Source organism: Cavia porcellus, unplaced genomic scaffold (assembly GCF_034190915.1).
Source record: "Cavia porcellus strain 051 isolate PalLab524CR breed Dunkin Hartley unplaced genomic scaffold, mCavPor4.1 scaffold_4, whole genome shotgun sequence".
Classification (NCBI taxonomy): Eukaryota; Metazoa; Chordata; class Mammalia; order Rodentia; family Caviidae; genus Cavia; species Cavia porcellus.
Genome location: NW_026947487.1, coordinates 104797386 through 104817039, shown reverse-complemented (window position 1 = coordinate 104817039; position 19654 = coordinate 104797386). Strand labels below are relative to the sequence as shown.

At 42.6% G+C, this 19654-nt stretch overlaps 1 protein-coding gene across 6 annotated transcripts; it reads left to right on the top strand.

Moving 5' to 3' along the window:
- The first annotated feature begins 1612 nt into the window (after positions 1 to 1612).
- Positions 1613 to 13840, top strand: Chst4 (carbohydrate sulfotransferase 4). 6 transcript variants are annotated; one of them, XM_063247617.1, is made up of 3 exons: positions 1613 to 1886; positions 10904 to 11028; positions 11273 to 13840. In XM_063247617.1, the coding sequence occupies exon 3, from the start codon at positions 11291 to 11293 to the stop codon at positions 12440 to 12442; it is 1152 nt and encodes a 383-aa protein (XP_063103687.1). In that variant the 5' UTR covers positions 1613 to 1886; positions 10904 to 11028; positions 11273 to 11290; the 3' UTR covers positions 12443 to 13840. The 6 variants fall into 6 exon arrangements, with proteins under 6 accessions (XP_063103687.1, XP_013010210.1, XP_013010213.1 ...); XM_063247618.1 differs by lacking the exon at positions 1613 to 1886 and adding an exon at positions 2093 to 2205; XM_063247619.1 differs by lacking the exon at positions 1613 to 1886 and adding an exon at positions 2261 to 2278.
- Positions 13841 to 19654: the final 5814 nt, after the last annotated feature.

Genomic DNA, 19654 nt, shown 5'->3' with positions numbered 1-19654 from the left:
AACTGTTTTCAGTGTGACTTCAGTTATACAGAGTTGTACATGCATGGGGAAAATGAACAGTGATTTTCTCTGGGCAGTAACGTGGACAGGGATTTATACTTCTTTCCTTGTACATACTTTATCTTTCAAATTTTTTATATTTAATAAATATGACTTTTAAAATAATAAAAACAGAACTGCCCGTTTCTGGACCATCAGTTTACATCTCTGTGCAAAAAGGAAATTTCTCTCTGCCAGGAAGCACCAGGAAGGAAGGAACACACAACTGAAATCAATAGCAGGCAACCTCCAAAGGTTCTTGTCATTTATGCAATGATAAGGCCCTGGGGCAATCAGCCAAATGCTTCCCGAGAAGATCCCAGAAATCACCCAGTGCCTGCCTGCTCTCTCTTCTCAGTCCTGAAAAAGGCACCAGCAGCTGAGCAAGAAAAGGAGGTATTATTATTTAAAAGTACCTGACTCTTTTAAATTCTTTTTGTCCTAGTATTGTGTTAGGGGCTTTGTGTGCATAAATCCTGAAGTTCACAACAATACGTGAAGGAAGATATTTGTCAGAAGAATGAATGTGTGTAATTCCAGCATTCTGGGAGGCTGAGGCAGGGAATCAAAAGTTCAAGCCCAGCCTAGCAATTTAGCAAGAGCCTGTCTCACCCATACTCATAGGTGAAATAAATCAGACTCACATATGTCACATTGTGTCCCTGGCATGAGAAATTGAAAGAGTAAATAAGTTCTAAAACGTACAACAGATATTGTGAAATGGGAAGAGACTGTTCAAAAGGAAAAAGGAATTAGGATGGGTAAAAGCGGAAAGGGCCGACAGGAAAAGGGAAAAGAACACAAATCAGTTACAGTAGTAGTGTCTCTTAGTTCATTAGAAAGGCAGGTTGGGCCGGGGATACAGCTCAGTGGCGCAGTGCCTGCTCCCAGCAAGCATGGGGTCATGAGTTTGATCCCTGTTCCCTACCCCACCAAAAGAAGGGCAGGTTTGTGCTGCTATGGACTGGAAAAACTTTTATGCCCATATCCTGTACCCTAAGCAACTACTTTAAAGATAGCAACATGTAATGTATTAACTGTTGTTATTCTATTATTTTGTTATGAAATTTTATTTTACCTTTTTCTGTAAAATAAAAAAGACTGTCTCAAACTTTACACATTTTTTTAAAAAAGATCTGAGGATGTAAATTAGTGAAAAAGCTCTGAGTTGTCAATCCCCAGAACTGAAAAACAAAGAATTTTTTCCATCCTTGCTTTATAGCAATAATCTAGGGCTCAGTGAAGTAGAATGCCTCACCCAGGTCTGTGACATTAAAGTCTCTGGCTTCTACATGCCATCAAAATCTACAGTTATTCATGTGCATCCATTGGTTTAGTGCCGTGACAACCAGGTGGAGTAGCTCAGAGTGGGCATTTTATTTCCCCTAGGTCACACTACTAGTAAGAAGTTACCATCTTTTTTTTTTTTAGAAGTTACCATCTTGAAGGATAACATTTCTTTTTTTCCTTAAGGGGAAAGCTTTCTCCTGTACTCTGCCCAAACACCAGTCCACGTGTTCCCCCAGAACACATTTATTACCTCTTACCAGAAGGTTGAGGATGTAGATATGACACACAGACTGAGAAATGTTACCTCCCTAGGGCGGAGTGAGTGAGTGAGCAGGTGCCGTGCAGAAACAACCTCTACATTGCTCCTCAGAGATAAGAATAAGAGGGGAGAGTGAGGCTGAGGATCTTGTGGGCGCACTGGTCGTAACTGCTGGGTGAGCTCCCTGTGGACCTCATCTGCTTGCTCTCCAGACAGCTCTTCTTGCACCGGTCGGTCATAGGGAGTCAGCCTTCTTGCTGCCTAAGAGGAATCAACATTCCACGATCATCCCAGCCAGGTAGGGGAGAGAATGTTTCCTCTTTTGCTTTTCCTGGCTCACCGCACTCCAGTGTTAAAGCTGCTAATGTTACAGCTTCCTGGCAGCCAGTGTTGTCTTTAGCCTGTCTTGCAAGGTGGGTCTTTTTCTCAACAGAAAGGACAGGCAGTGAAACAGACAGATATGTAAAAGGCGAGGAGGAGGAGGAGGACGAGAAGGAGGTGAGGCAGGAGGAGGAAGAGAAGGAGGAGGAGGAAGCTGAGGGGGAGTTGGTGAGTCAGAGAACAGTGCTCAGCCTTGTAGCAGTGAGCCTCTCAGGAGAAGGGGGACACTTAAACAGGTAAGGAGATTTCTCTGGGTCCACATCCCGCTGAGAACCTACTTGTCCCAGGGCTGCTGGACCAGAATATCAGGTAACTGGTAGCTAAGCTAGGGTTTCCGTGGCTGGCAGGGAGGGCGGGTAGTGGGAAGGGGGATGAATCTGAATCACCAGAAGAATCTGCAGGGAAAACGCAAGCTGCCTACCACCAGCTCCCCCTGCCTCCAGTGGCTCCATCCCTAAAGAGCTCAAAAAAGCCTACAATGGGGGTAGGAACTGTTTTGATGTACATTTTGTACATGGTTTCCTGGTACATCTGATCCACTTTGAACAGAACTCTGGAGCTCAAGTTTCTGTACTTCCCACAGCTTCTCCTTGCTTTTTTGGGGGGGGGAGAGGAGGCGGGAGATGCAGACAATTGCAGGTTTTCTCTGGCTCAGGTGGGTTGCAGCATGATCACAGAAAACTCTGATCTGGGACCCCGAACACCAGGTTTCTGACCAGGCAAAGCTATTACGGCCAATGAATCCATCAAAGTTCAGCTGATTTATTTTGAAAAAAATAGGAAAGTAGCTCATCACTGTCCTATGTGTTTTAGTGGATTTTTTCATGACTGCTCCCCAAAGGACTTTGAGAATTATAATTATGGAGATTTATGGATATGAAGTACGATTCGTGGGGCCAGTATGTCAGCAAAGGTAGAAGAGAGCTGTATTAAATGACTGTGGACAAGTCTGGAACTTCTAATTGGAATATTTTTAGATATGTAAAATAAAAATAATACCTTGCTAATCTTTCTTCCTGGGCCAATGAAAGTACCTCAAACAAGAAAAAAAACAAGGTCTATAAATGTTCGTCCTCACGCTCCTTCACTGATAGATGTTGCTCAGATGCCTTTCATGTGCTAGGTACTGTGCTGGGCAGTAGAGACTACACTGGTAAGGATCAGGTCTAGGCCTCCTGCTGCAGGAGCATAATCTCGCCGGGAAATATGCCTAGTCACTGGAATCAGGGCTTCTTAAATTGTTGCCTGTTTGAGTTTTTTTCAGAATTCCCATTTTGTTTGGCAGCACCCACAGGCATTGATCTTGGGGATACCTATACATTCAGCCCTCTGGAATGAGGCTGCTGGATGAAGGCCTGCTGGTGCCTTCACCATCTCTGTGCCTTACGTCGGCTCTCCCTTATCACCACTCCTTTGGTGGTATTTTTCAAGACCCTAAAGGCTCTCATCATACTTTGGCAATGGCAGTCCTTTGGGATTCAAGGTGATGCCAATCACCTATCACTGGGGCAAGAAATGTTCAAATCACCTTTGTTCAAATCACAAACTGTTTTTTTGCTTTTTGCTTTGCCCATCTAGCAGCGAAGATGGTTATAAAAGGGAAGCCTGTCAACACAATGGATTTTTATTTTTCACTAATTTTTTTATCTTAAAATAATTTTTGTGTTTTTTTCCTCTTAGTTTAAATTACTGTGTTCAGTGGAGTAGTTATTTTTTAGAAAGAAGTTAACTGTATTATGCATCACCAAAGCTATGCCCCTGAGTTTAATTCCTTGCTCTTTGCAACAGAGAAAGTATTGGCTATGTGTTCGGTGCTCAACAGAGTCACATTTTAATAACTAATACTAAAGATTTTCTGTGTGCATTTTAGAAAGGGATAAGTTTCAGTTTCTTCAAGGAATGCTGTTATGGTTTAGATCAAAAGTGTCCCCCAAAATGTTCATGTGCTCAGAGGTGAGGCTTTTGAAAGATGATCACCAGGAGAACTCTAATTTCATTATGGATTAATCAATTCACTAATGAGATGATCGTTTGATGATATTATTGGGAGGTGATGGAAACCACCGTGCTTCCTTAAAAATAAGAGCTATCTGGAAAATAATCAGCCTTGAAAACTAGAGATCCAAAGTGCTAGTCCCAGTCAGCCAATCCTTGCCTTTTCTGCCATCACAGCTCTCTAGTCTGGCAGCTGCTCTGTAATGCAGATAAGGCAAGGGTAGGCTGATTAGGGCTGGCATTTTCCTGTCTCTTTGTGCCAATGGGATGTTAAGCTCCCCCATTATAAATGAATTATTGCTTACTTGATTTTTCAGGTCTATTAAGATTTGTCTTATATAGTTGGGTGGTCCCATATTTGGTGCATATATATTTATGATTATAATCTCTTCCTCTTCAAGTTTTCCCCTAATAAGTATGTAGTGACTTTCTTTATCTTTTTTGATCATTCTTGGTTTGAGGTTCACATTGTTTGCAAACAGAATAGCTACCCCTGTCACATGGAGTATTGTTTTCCATCCTCTGACTTTTAGTCTATGAATTTTCTTTTGATTAAATGTGTTTCTTATACACAGCATATTGTTGGATTCTGTTTCTTAATCCACTCTGCCAGTCTGTTTCTTTTTATTGGTGAGTTGAGATCATTTACATTGATGGATATAACTGAAATGTACTGACTTATTCCTATCATGTTATCTTTCTGTTGTTGGTTTTCTACTTTTTCTGTTTGTTTGCCCTGCTTAGTGGTTTCCTTTTGCTGGTGTTCTTCAGATTGTAGTTATCTTTATGTCTTTCTAGAGTATCTTTCAGTACTCTTTGAAGTGTTGGTTAGGTGGTCATAAATTTCTTCAATTGTTCTTTATTATGGAAATATCTTAGTTTTCCATCAATTTTCAAAGATAGTTTTGCAGGGTACATCAATGTGGCTTGGAAGTTTTTTTCTTTCAGGACTTGAAATACTTCACTCAAGCCCTTCTTGACTTGAAGGTTTGTGTTGAGATGGTTTGTGTTGCCATGATTCTGATAGGTTTTCCTTTTGTATATAATCTGTTTCTTTTCTCTGACAGCTTTCATTATTCTGTTCTTGTGCTGAGTTTCTGAGATCCTAATTATTATGTGTCTGGGTGAAGATTTATTTTGGTTATGACTAATTGTGGCTCTATATTCCTCACTTATCCATATATCAGATTCTTCTCCCATGTTTGAAAATGTTTCCGCTATTATTTCTGTAGTCTGATGCCATCTGTGTTGGCTGTCCCCCCAGCTTTTTCACTGACACCTATCAATCTTATATTGTTTCTCTTTGCATCATCTTGAGCTGTTGAGTTGTTGTTTTCTGGTTCCTTGTTATTTTTAAGAGATCTTTTCTTTCATGATCATAAGCTTCTATCCTGTCTTCAAGGTCTGAGAGTCTATCTTCAGCTTCATTTAAGAGGTTTTGCCAGCTTTCAATAGAATTTTTAATTTCCCTTTAAATCTGTTTCATGCACTCTAATTCTGTTTTATATAATTCATTCAAAGTTTATATCATTTTCTTATGTTCCTCCATTTTTTTTTATCTAGATCTTCGTTAGATACACTCAGCATTTCTTTAATAATATTTGTCATTTCTTTTTTTTTTTTTACCTGGGAGGTTATTTTTTATCTGATTTCCTCTATAGCTTCATGGAGTTGTTTCTTTAATTCAGTTGCTATCATTTCAGAAAGTTCATTTGTCTGATTTCCAGTGACTTCCACTTCAGTGTCTCCTGGGCGTGTTCTCAGTGGGCTGGAGGACTGAGACTGTATCTTGCTCTCTTTCATTTTGTAATTTTCCTCTGAGACCTCTGTGACTGGCCAGGCATCATCCCGATGGATTGCACTGGGCAGAGCTTCGATCCTCTGATATCCATGTAGCTAGCTGGGGCACACTCTGAACTATGGTGCCAGAGCCATGCACTGTGATGGGCAGAGCTCAAAATCTTTGGGCCCATTGGCTATAGACAGTTCTAATAGACAGTTCTGGGGCTCTGGGCTGGGCAAAGTTCAGTACCTCTGTACCTGTGAAGCTGGCAAGGCATTCCCCTGATGGATTGCACTAGGATTCTAGGCTGGGCAGAGCTCAGATCCTCTGTGTAGCTAGCAGGGATGCACCCCGGACAGTGGCACCATGGTATTGCACTTGGCTGGGAGGAGTTCAGAGCCTCTGGACCATGCAGCTAACTAAAATACACTTCTGGAGTGTGGTGCCAGGACCTTCCTGACTAGGCTGGATTCAGAACCTGCAGACCTGCAAGGCTAGCTGGGATACACCCCTGAACTGTGGCACTGGAGCCTTGTGCTGTGATGGGTGTAGCTCAAAATCTCCAGGACTCACTGGCTAGGCTAGTTGCTCCCTGATGGACAGCTCTGAGGCTCTGAGCTGGGCAGGGCTCAGTACTTCTGTGACCTGTGAGGCTGGCCAGGCGTTCCCCTGATGAATTGCACTGGGATGCTGGGCTGGGTGGAGATCAAGTCCTCTGTGCATCTAGCAGGGACACACCTCTGAACTTTGGTGTAAGGGTGTCACATCTGGCTTGGTGGAGTTCAGAACCAGTGGGATCCAGGTGGCTAGATGAGACGCACCCCTGGAGTATGGCTGGGGCTGGCATTTTTGATATCCAGTTTTTAAGGCTGGTTATTTTCCAGATAAGTCTTATTTTCAATGAAATTTCAGGGAGAGTAGTGGGCCCTAGTGGAAGGAAGTGGATCCTATGGATATGATATCTCACACTCTGGTTCTTTCCCTTTTTCTCTGCATCCTCACTGCTATGGGGCAATCAGCTTGTTTTGTACTGTACTGTTCCACCATGATGTTTCTGCTTTGCCAAAGGCCATAATATAGTCAGCCAACCATGGACTGAAACCCTTGAAACTGTGAGCCAAACTAAATCTTTCCTCCTCTAAATCGATTTTCTCCCAGTGAGGAAAAGATGACTAACATAAGCTCATTTGGTTATCTTCTTTCTAAAAATGACTGTCTCTTCCCATACTCATCTGAGTACTAACTTCTTCATTTATTTGACAAGGGTTTAAGGAACCCTAATCACTTATAGAATTGTGCACTTAAGGCAAGATAAAACATTGCCTTTCCTTTAAATTACAGCAGTTCACTGGATGAGACACTCATACACAGCTGTTTCCTACAAAGTGAGACTGATGCCAATGAAATGTTTGGAAGGGAAAGAGATATCTTAGGGGAGAAGGTGGCAAGGGGGCAGATGCTTAAAGGACCAGTAGCACTTTCACAAATGTCTCAGGGCTTCTAACTAATAGGGCACATTTAGGATAACTGAAAAATTGAATCTGCATCCTAAAGTACCAAAAAAAAAAAAAAAAAAGGAAGTTGTGGGAAACCAAAGACCAGACCATCAAGGACCCTGTGCATGAGGCTTGGAGACTGGGTTTAGTCCTATTTATACTGGAAAGTTACTGAAAGATTTTTAAACAGGAATGGTAGACTTGTGCTTTAAAAAAGTATCTTTGGGCAGCAGTGGATGATGAGGAATGCTGAGAGGCGGAGAGGGCACGGTTCCACGGCTGACTAGAGATGAGCAGACTAGGAATTTTGGCAAGAGGAGAGAGCAGCGCGAGGGTGCAGCCCCTCACTGCTGCCAGGACCTGAGGAGTGTCGGCTTCCAATGCCGATCACAGTCTGCAGCGTTCTGTGGTGGTCTAGCCTCCCAGGTGTTGTCTATAGCCCAGGGGCCTTGGATGGAACTTGCTTCACATAAACATGCTCTTTCTGGCCAGGATAAGTGCTCCTGAGAAATAAAACCACAGAAAAAACTCTATAGAAATTCATGAGAACTGTGGTCACCTAAAGTGTGAGAACACCTGGGGACAGAGTTAGGAGGCCCAGCTCCAGCTTGAGGACAGAGTGGGCTTGAGGCCAAAAGCAGTTGGCAGGCAAGGAGGGCACAGTGCCATCGAGACCCACAGGTAACAGAGTTGGCCCAAAGCTAAAATGGAGAGAGGGAGGGCATCTTTTGAAAGGCCTGCTTTCCTAATCCCCAGGAAATGTTAGCTTTTTCCTATAATGATTATTAGCCCTGCTTATAAAATTCTGTGAGTCTCCTTATGATTATACACAGGTCAGGTTTCTATTTCCCTCTCCCTTTTCCTCCATTGTTTTCTATCTTTGTACCAAACTCTTTCTGAATCTCCCATTGCCCAAGCAGAAGCTCTTGCGCTTAGGTCATATCTTCCATCTTTGGGAAGGGGTGGTCCATTATCATTTTCAGTTATCAATAATGACCTACTTTTTAATCATTTTATTTTAGACTCAAGTTTTAAGAACTAGAAGAATGTTTTAGCTGGTTTTCTACTCCACAAGACCAAGACTACAAGATAGAAATTACCATCTATTGGTCCTTCCCTGACAGCTAGTAAAGTGTGTTTTAGCCACAAAGAAGAGATAGTCTTCACTAGATGCTTTTGGCACAGCCACAGGAAAACCATTGTTGTAATGAATAGATGAAAACTGATTTTCATACGGCTGCCACACAAGGCCTGGCTTGGGTCATTACAAATTTCCCAGAAGGTCAGGGGACTTCCACAGGAAGCCCATGAGCCAGAAAAGTGGAAGCTTTTCAGGAAGCAAGCTATAAACTCCAGGACTCACAACTGCTCAATTCCTCCTGTAAAATCCACCCTTGAATATTTCTGGAGCTGTAGCCAAAGAAAATTCTTTGTGACCAATATGAAGGCTGTCTGAGTGATAGGTGTCAAATTTACACATGCACACATTCTTTGACTCAGTAATTACACATCTAGGAATTTATCTTACATATATATGCAGTGGTTGGTGAACATGGAGGTCATTGCTGAAACATGTGAAATGAAAAAAGATTAAAAACGACATAAAACCCCACCAATGAGAAATGCTGAGAAGCATATTTCATAAAAAGTACCCCCCAAAATGTAGTATAAGGGAAAAATTAAGATGAAGCAGAGTAAAATAACTATTTTTGCATGTATGTTTTAAAGAGGAACAAAACTAAAAATACATATGCATTTGAATTGTCTTGTATATACATAAAGCAAACAAAATGACATGTAAAAAATAAACCCAGTTGCTAGGTAGGGGCAAACTGAGAAATAGGCTAAGAGGAAACAAATATTAGAGATAGGCTTCTCACTGTATACTGATAACAGTACACCAGCTGGTAGATAAGTACTGCCTACTGTTAGTAAATAGAGGTTTATACCAGTTCAGCAACTAGTAAAATTCTCACGTGTTCTTTGCCCTGAAAAATACTGTGACTCCTTCTAAAGACGAGTCATCGCTCCTGTGTACAAATAGTTCTAGAAGTTTTCTAACTGTTGACTACAGGCTTATCCTTTAGACCTAACCACTTGTTGCAAGATTGCTCCAACACTGTCATATCTGTTAAACATCTGGGTATGTAAGCACGCCTCTTCTTTCCTTCCTGTACACAGAATTTTAGGAAAGCCTCATTTTAAATTCTGAGTCTATATAGGCTTGATACCCATGAGAATGACACTTTCTAAAACAATTTAAGCCATGTACAATTATCTAGTAAAAAAATTTTTTAAACCTTGGTAATTTGTCACTAGAAAAATAATATGGGAATCAGTCTTTCTCTCTCTGTCTGTCTGTCTCTCTCTCCTCTGTCTCTCTGTTTGTCTCTGTCTGTCTGTCTGTTTTCTCTCTCTCCTTCTCTTTCTCCCTCTCCTCTCCTTCTCCCTCTCTATCTGTGGATTCAACTTAGAGCCTTCTCATTCAGCTACATACCTGGCCCTTTTAAAAAATATTTGAAGATAGTTGTGGTGCACACCTATAATCCCAGCACTAGGGAGGTTGAGGCAGGAGGTTGGCTAAGAGTTACATAGTGAGATCCTGTCTCAAAAAATACATATTTGATTTTTAGACTGCATGTCACTAAGATCTCTCTAAATTGCTCAATTACCTAGGCTGGGCTGAAACTTGGGATATCTACCTGCTTCAGGCTCCCAGAGCACTGAGATTACAAGCATGCACCACTGCTCCTAGCATTGTTTCTCTTTTTTATTAAAACTGGAAAGGAGAATTTCTTGGGTATATAGTGAATTGCAAATTAGCACCTTACTGCTATTAGTATTCATACTATGCAGTAGCAAGTGTGTTTATGTCAGGAATCACCCAAAATAATCCAGTGTCATGTAAGAAACAAAGTTCAAATTTCCGTAGAACTAATCCTCTAGTACGGAACTGGGAACAGTGGTCTTCTCATAAGAATCCACCGCTGGCTGTAAAAGGAGTTAAGTAGGCTTTGTGGGTCTTCACATAAATTACAAAATGAAAACTCTTTCTTTACTTAACATCTAATAATAGGAAAATCATCCTAATATACTTTTTCTGATTGGCCCAAGATACTTCAGTTTATCTACAGAGATTGTTTTTAAAATAATAAATCTTTTAATTCTTGATGATATGGCACTTTGTGGGGCTGGTGCGGTACACAACCTGCCCACGTACTGAACAGGCCTGAGTAGGCTGTGTCAAGTGGTCAAGCCAGGACCCCACTGTTACAGCTCTCACACTGGCTTGTCACACTTTCACAGTCAGCCGGTAAGCAGGTAATGACTCAGTTTAAAAAATGGATTCACAAAACTTATTACCTGTGCAGACACAAGCTCAGCGTTGAATTGGCTCTCCATGTCTTTTATACCACAGGATGAGACCAAGCCACAAAAGACAGGTGCCATGGGCAGGTGGCTCAGCCATTGAAAAGACAACTCTAGGACCAAGTAGTTTGATAGCCTGCAGCCCTGCCTTTCAGGAGACTGAAGGCTTTGAGTCCCATGGTTAAATAAAATGGGGAGGGGAATTAGAAGTGATCCCATGGAAATTGAGGGGGCAATGAGAAATGGCCTTGGGGTGTTCTTTGATGGGTGGCTCATCTCCTTTGGTTTCAGGAGGATCACCCGGCATTTAACCAAGACTCGGGTCACACTGAGCTCAAGCTTTGCCTTCATCACCTCTTTGAAGACAGGCATACCACCGGAGTGTCATGGAGAAGCCCTTCCCCTATGTTGATTAGGTATCCTGGATAGTCCAGTGGCCAAAAAAGATCAAAAGGGAGGAATTAAAGACCCTAAAATATGTAAACTGTAAGAGACAAGACTTGATCTGGAGAAGGATTTGTGCAACTGATTGCAGGATTGCTCTGAGCTTTCTACATTGCGCTTTGGAGAGGGTCGGGGAAGGTGGCTTTGGTTAAAGGAGATGGCAGGCAGACACCCACACAGCAGCCTAACTCTGCCCCTTCTGCTTGTTCTTTCAAGGTCTTCCATTTCAGCACAATGATACTGCCCAAAAAACTGAGGCTGCTCCTGTTCTTGGCTTCCCAGATAGCCGTCTTCGCGCTCCTCTTCCACCTGTATGACAGCTCCCTGCCTAGGAAGGAGGAGCCCAGGCCCGTGCACGTGCTGATCCTGTCTTCCTGGCGCTCGGGCTCTTCCCTCGTAGGGCAGCTTTTCGGACAGCACCCAGATGTCTTCTACTTGATGGAGCCCGCCTGGCACGTGTGGATGTCTTTCACACAGAGCACCGCCTGGAAGCTGCACATGGCGGTGCGCGATCTGCTGCGCTCAGTCTTTCTCTGTGACATGAGCGTCTTCGATGCGTACCTGAATCCTGGTCCTCGGAAGCAATCCATCCTCTTCCACTGGGAACACAGCCGAGCGCTCTGTTCCCCACCTGCCTGTAACATCTTCCCTCGGAACAATATCACCTACCACGCGCACTGTAAGCTCCTGTGCCATCAGCAGCCCTTCAAGGGGGTGGAGGAAGCCTGCCGCTCCTACAGCCACGTGGTGCTCAAGGAGGTGCGCTTCTTCAACCTGCAGACCCTCTACCCGCTGCTCATGGACCCCCTGCTCAACTTGCACGTCGTGCAGTTGGTCCGGGACCCCCGGGCCGTGTTCCGTTCACGAGAACACACCACAGCCGAGCTCATGACTGACAGTCGCATTGTGTTGGGGCCGCTCTGGGAGACGCTCAAGGAGGGGGACCGGCCGTATCACACCATGCAGATTATCTGCCAAAGTCAGCTGGAGATATTCAAGGCTATCCAGTTCTTGCCTGAAGCCCTGCGGCAGCGCTTCCTACTGGTGCGCTATGAAGATCTGGTCCGGAGGCCCCTTGCGCAGACTTCCCGGATGTATCAGTATGTGGGGTTGGAATTCTTGCCCTATCTCCAGCAGTGGGTGCACAACACCACGCGGGGCAAGGGCGTGGGTCAGCATGCCTTCCACACCAATGCCAGGAATGCCCTCAACGTCTCCCAGGCTTGGCGCTGGTCTTTGCCTTATGAAAAGGTTTCTCGACTTCAGGAAGTCTGTGGCGATTTCATGGATTTGATGGGCTATTTCCATGTCAGATCCCAGAAAGAGCAGAATGACCTATCACTGGATCTTCTGTCTAGCTGGAGGCCTTTGGAGCAAGTGTTATAAGGGGTTGAGGAGGCCCTGTCCTCACCTGGGGCTGGCCTCAGTTCTATTCCCTGGATGCTTCTGAGCCTTAACTGGGTCTCTGTAAATTATGCACATTGCACGTGAGTTATGCCCACATATGCTCAAGCAGAGCAAGCTTTGGGTCTACAATCTGGTCTAAGACAACTCAGGAACCTCATATGAGCAGCGCGTTCCCCAGTGAAATGTAATGCTGCTTTTCTCTTCTTGACTTTCTGTCTGTGTAGATTTGGAGTCTGTTAGACAGCATGTAATGCTGGTGGAGTAAACCTATAAACCTTGTCTGCATCTTACCCACTGGGAAAGAGGAAAAACAATTTAAAAAAAAAAACAGGGAAATAGGTTTTTCACCAAAAATTTCACCAGCGTATTCCAAAACCATGAACTCTAAATCCTTGGCGTTTCCACAAGATTAAAGGAAGGAACTGACACCTATCTTTGAGCTTATGCTCACAGCCTACAGTTAGCACAAACATGAAATTTATTCTGCACACAGGGCAAGCTCTTAAACCCAAGAAATGGCTGAACTCTATCTGGATGTCATTTCCCCTGGTGTTTTCGTATCACACATAGACTTTGACTGGTGAAACTGCTACCCATTATTACTACAACTTCAAAATAAGATTCTGTTTAGAGTATGCCCTCATATGCCTTCTAATTACTAATTATCTCATTTTGTGGGACCCTAATGTAAAAGCATATCATCTATAAACAGATTTTTATATTTTTGCTATTATCTATCATATATAAGTGAAAGTGTTTGGTGTCAGATGATGTACTAAGTCTATATATCCACTTACACTGGGCAGAAAGTAGACAACCACCAACTAAGTCCTTTTTTGTGTGAGTCCTAAGTTGCATGTACCACATGCATCACCTGAGGGGCTAGAGAAATAATACTTTTACTCTAATCCCTAAGCCAGAAGACCCCTTTCTAGTACTTATCATCACATGGTTCCAATATCCACCTCCCCTAGTAAGAAGTCCTTCCTCCCAGGCTCTACAGATGCCCAGATCTCTCTGTGCACCAGAATCTGATGGGTCACATGCACATTGCTAGGCCTTGCCTCAAATCTGTTGCAGCTGGAGTCTCCCAGCGTGGGGCAGGGATTTTAGGTGCTCTTCATGCTGCCAACCTGGAACTGGACACCCTGCACTGGGAACCAGCACCGTCATCCTCCAAGTGAGGTGACTGTCAGCACATGCCGAGTACATGTGCCTGCCATCACCTGCTACCACCTCCTTTACTCCTGTTATCACCCTGTCCTCCGGTCATTAAAAATATGATAGAAGAGTGTATGTGTCGGGAACTTTATAGGCCTCTGAGCCTCACCTCTTTTTTAATGTTTTGCTTTATATTAAACCTGAGAGACTCTGTCATTTCGTTTTTCCTTTTGTTTCCCCCTTGTGGTGCTTCTCGCTTCATAAAATTTCCTGGATGTCAGATCAGAATCATCCTAGCTGGGTTGGTGGAAGTTAATTTATAGTAATTTTAAAGGAGCAAATTTGTTCTCATATCTGGACTTGGCCACTATAGAAATTCCTTGAGGGTGTAGGAATGCCTAGGCAAATGCCTATCTCTGCAAAACTTCCAAAGCAGTGTAACAATACATTTTCCCTAAGGTTCAACATAAGATCACAGCAGATGATGCTGTGAACAGACAGAAGCAGGCCAGAGAGGGAACAGACCATAATAGTCACCATCTCTGATTTTCCCTCTCAACATCCACCTTCTGAGGCAAGTTGCATTAGCAACTTTCTTGTGATGCAGAGTACAAAGTACAAAGTTGTTTGCTATTCCTCCTAAAGGATCTGACTTCCTGCAACAAGCAGAGACCAGCCAGATGGAAGCCTCAGGATATTATTCAAGATCTATTTAGCCAGGTGTGGTGGTGCATGCGTGTAATCCCAGCACACATGAGGCTGAGACAAGAGGATCATTGTGTGAATTTAAGGCAGCCTGGGCTGTGAAGTGAGTTCAAGACCAGCCTGAATTGCATAGTGAGACCCTGTCTCAAAAAGACAAAACACAAAGATCCACTTTAGCACAGCCTTAAATTTCCTGTATTTCAAGTCTCAGATGTACAGGGAGGCTTGCTGTCTAGGAGCTTTACTCTTGAAGGATGGTCTTTCTGTGCTCTCCAAGGAAGTAGCTACTAACCACCATTTGTTGTTTAGCTTTAAATTTATTAAAATTAGAAATTCAGTTCCTCACTCTCATAGCCACATATCAGGTACTCAATTGCCAACTGTGTAAAATGAGAAATATAGATCATTTCCACCACTGCAAGAGTTCTATTGGACAGCTCTAGTCTAAATTCATTTTTATTTGTAGGCAGCCTCTATTCCCACACCAAAAGGTGAGAGAATATATTATATGCAGTACAATAATACAGTTGTGGCATTTTTTATTTTACTGTTGTATAAAATTGTGCTATAAAACCTCTGTTAAAACCTGACTCAGTGTTGAATGAGACTGGAGTCAACAATGGAACGGTCTCTCACTGACAACAGTCAGGTGTTGGCACTGGAATTCAGTCGCGAGCGGGGCAGCACAGCCAGTGGTGGCACAGGGGAGTTCGTGGAACTGAAAACTGGTGACGAGCACACAGGACAATATTCTGGTATGCATCCTCTAATGTTGTTCATTTGTTCTATCCCCACGCCAGAAATCCAGAAGCATTTCTCTGCCTCCTTAGTTTATTTAGTTCCACAAGCCCTAAGAATGAGTATAATCCAAGATGAGGAATGAATCAGATCTAACCTTCCCAGAGCCAATTTTCAGGGTTTAGGAAATGAGCTTTCTCTATAATATAAACACAATGTCCTGAAATGGTTGATTGCAGGTCAACAATCCATGTCTACAAAACTCCAAACCGGGCTTCTGTCCTAAGCCCTGAAGTTTGTCAGGCCCCAAATTTTCAAAATAATTTTGTAGGGAGTGAGAAAAACATGGTTTTGAAACAAAGGGACCTTGACTGTAATTTAATAGTATTTCCATCTATAATTACTATGTGGCTTCATTTTTCATGTAATGAATTCAATAGCTAAGCTTTTAATACATTAAAATTAAATCCATATTCTTTTTCAACTTATGAATAGTGATTTCAGAAAGTTCTGCAAAGGCAGAATCTACTTCTGATAGTTTTTGCACAAAATGTGCCCTTGTATTGTCATGCAATATTTTTAAAAATAGCTTATGATTTATTATGTGATTTAACCCAAGCCTAAACATAAATTATTCTCATTGGCTCTAGATATTTTCATGAAATTTACTGAATCTACAGATCAACAAAACAAAAATTTCAAAATGGACATGTACAAATGACACTGGCCAGTTACCAACCTCCAACAGGCATTGATCAGGAACCCTCAATAAGCTGGCTCTTTTATGTATAGGACCAGCATCCTATACTGCATGAACATCTCTGGTCATTAGAGAAAGACTGTTTAAGCACAGTCCTGAAAAAAAGTAGGCACCAATAACACGACTCCAGACATAGCATGCAGCTAACGTGTTGTCTTGATGCATTCCACACCCTTAGTGGGCACCGGCCTAACGCCAAAGGGTATTCTATCTGTTGTGGATGCAGCAGCCACCACAGCAGGGCAGGAACCCTCGCTTCCATACCAGAGACATTTCTGTCTGTCGGGGCACAGGGGAGCAAACAGTAAACAAAAGCGTGTCAGAAGCTAAGTACTCTGCGGAAGACTAAAGCAGGGGGAGGGGCTATGGAGTGAAGGTGAAAAAGACATCTTCACTGAGAGAGGGATGCTTGAGCAGCAATCTCTTGACACAGGAAAAGCATGCTATGCCCAGATCTGGCAGCACAGCATCCCAGTGATCACCAATGATTATATGGATAATAATCAGGTTTAATGAGAAGCCATTTTTGCTCAGTACTCTACTGGCCTCATGAAGGATACTAAAGTACAGACATTACAGGAAGGACTATAGGACACAGATACATTTATGAGCCCTTGTCACTGGAGCTCCCTGGAGGACTCTGCTATGAGTGGTATAACCACAGGCAAGTTCCTCAGCATCTCCATGTCTCAGTGTCTCAAAGACAGGGTGGGTAGAAAAATATCAGCACTGCTCCCTTGGAGTTGTTAGGAAGATGAACAAGGAAGATTCCATACCATTCAGGTATGGAATGTTCTCAGCAAGCACTCACTAAGCACTGGATGTGAGTGTCATGGTAACACTGCTGTCTCTCACCACTGCTGACAACACTGTACACTTACTGGGATCTTACTTAAAATAAGATCTTGAACACTTTGTGGCATTTCTGATCATACTAATATGTTAGAGAAACTGATATAGTACTTTCTGATCCTCTGGATTCTCTACATTACTGCTTTCAACTAGAAGCAACTATGCCCTCCAAGGAGTATCCGGCAATATCTGCAGACTTCTTCTTAGTATCTTATTTTTAATAGCCACATAATAATTGTATATATTTTATCTGGACATCTTTATTATTATCACGAAAGGAGTGGCTGCTGCTAGAATCTAGTTAATAGGGACCCAGGTTACTGCTTAATGTCTTACAGTTACACAGAACAATAAAAATTATATAGTTTGATATAATAGTGCAAAGGTTAGGAAACCCTGTTCTATACTGTCCAGGGATAAAGAGTTGATGACCAAGTAGATTTATAAGAAATTAGTCAGCTTTAACACTACTGACATTGCAACTTATTTGGAAGGAATTATTTGGGTCATGATTTCGGAGATTACAGTTTTGTTCTCCTAGTTCCATGGCAGAGGGGCACAGTGGAGGAAAGTCGCCCAATCATGGAAGCCAGGAAGCAGAGAGAGAGAGAAGCCAACCAAAGAGAGGGATATGCCCCCCGTGACTGACATTCTCCAACTTTCTCCCACCTCCTCACAGCATATGCTGCTTTAAATGCATCCACAGATCCATCCACTGATGAGTGTTTCATGCCTCTGATTCAAATACCTTCCCAAAGCCCCTATTTTAGGGGACATCTTCGACCCAAGTCAAACAAGTTTCATCTCATTCATTTGTGCCACTATCTCAAATGTGCTGGCTGATGAGATGTCATTTGGTGCCTGCCCTTTTGTTAGCCATCTCAAAAGAAAAGTGGCAAAGCCAAGATTATAGAAATAAGAACAAGGATAAGAATTGCTATGAGGCTGCCTGGGACCAGTCACTCCTGCTCAGTCTAGACAAACAGCCAACAGGCCTGACAACAAAGGAAGCGAAGATGTCAGAAAGCGCTCTAGGCACACAGGATTTAGACCCGTGTTCTTCCATCTTTCTTTCATTACCCCTCCCCATTACTACCATTCTCAGAAAGCCTTTTTAGATACATTTTTTTCCCTGAAGCATCACCCCTCATAAAATTTTAATAGCACAAGTAAATTTTTCCATCTTTTTATGCATCACAGTTTTTTGGAAGACCATGAACCATTGTAGTGTCTGAATCTTTTTGGTCTCCTAAAACCAGTTTTCAGTCCTTGGCAGGGGTGAACACGTGGTTTACATCACTGTTCCTACTATTTTTTAGCTCTCTTCCCAGACCCTCTTTTCCCCCTAAACATCTTTCATTGATCATCTCCCTCAACTGTGTTCCTTGTTCAAGAATAATTAAATATGATAAAGGAAACCTGCACATGAGAGCGATTTTTAAACTGTACAAACTGATAAAATGTTAGCTATCAGCAATAGCTTAAAAAAAAAAGTAACATTGTCTGTTAGCCTCTTCTGGCCGGGCCCCGCCAACCCCAAACCTCCCATTTGGCATAGCCACTGGCCCTACTTTCCTGACAGGTGTTCACGTTGGCTTCTTACAGTCCTCAAAGCTCCAGAAGGAAGCTAGTTTACTGTTTGCTTTTTCAGTTTATGACAGGAACTGATAAGTGCAATAGGTACATGGAGCTAATGTTCATTTTAAAAGGGGGCACATTTCCGAGAGAATTAGTATTGCTCTACCCTAAATCAATCTGGATTTGAATTGTTAACTGCAGAAAAGGTAAACAGGTTGAATGAGAAGGAATAAAGATTCCTGTTCTTTTACACAGGGCTAATGTGCAGGAAGGGAAACTTGACTATTTAATTCATCATTAACCAAATTGGACACAAAGAGCTTGAAAAAGTTGATTCCATTAAATTTAATTGAGCTTTCCATTTACCAGTAAGACTCTGAGAAACTCAGGAATGTTCACGTACATATTAAGAAAGGAGTAGAGGATATAGTGGTTCTCCAAACTTCTTTGACCAGCAGAGATTTTTGTCTTTTGCTTTGTTTTTGTTTTATTGTTCTCACTATACCCATTAACCTCTGTCTAGAGCGTACAGCGTGAAGGGCGGTTGGGAAGTGCTGAATTGTGGTCAGCAATCATGACCCTGGATGGCCCTAATACCCTGCTTTCTCCTGGCCTGTTCCAGAGGCCCAGCAAGCAAGTGCTAAATGGATAAAACACATACCAGGGTGGCCCAGCTCATGTTGAATTTATAATCAGCTACTTCAATTTGTGATCACCTTGATGCTCACCTACAATCCATCCCTTTCTCTACAAAACCCTCCAACCAACTTCTCACTATTTACCTTCCTTTCTTTCCCAGAGAAAAGAGAATCCCTTGGATAAAGAACTCAGCTCCCCTCCCACTCCTGTTTGCTTCTTCTGTCGTGCTACAAGATTGATGTTGGTCTCTCTCCTGTTTAAGGCCAGTCCCTCCCACTTAGCTGCAGATTCCTTCACTCCTGGCTTCTCAAGAACCATTCATTCCAAACTTCTCTTCAAATACCCGCTTCTCTTTGCTTTTACTTATCTCCCTTCTTGAAAAACTCTCCCTCGTTTCTATGTCTTAATCAACCTGCAGCCTCTCTCTCTTCATTTTTTATTTATATTCATTGGTTTTATTTTCTCAACTTCTATTTCCTCTCCATCCCACTTCAATCTGGACTGGATTTTATGCTCTCCTCCTCACTGAACCATCTCCAGCCAACAACAAACATTTAGTTCCACGTTGCTCATTCACCCCAGTGGACATTGTCCAACTTTCATTTCTCTTGAATTCACAGCAATCACTTTGATTATTAGCCACTTCCTCTTTCAAACACTGGGTCTTCACTTTCCTCCCACTTCTCTGGGCACTTCTCAGTTTTTTGTATAATATTTTTCTCTGCCTAGCTCTTAAATGTTGGAGTCTCTGACTGTGG

Coding starts and splice junctions, on each gene's coding strand:
- Chst4 (XM_013154756.2), top strand. CDS start 11,291: ATGATACTGCCCAAAAAACTGAGGCTGCTCCTGTTCTTGGCTTCCCAG.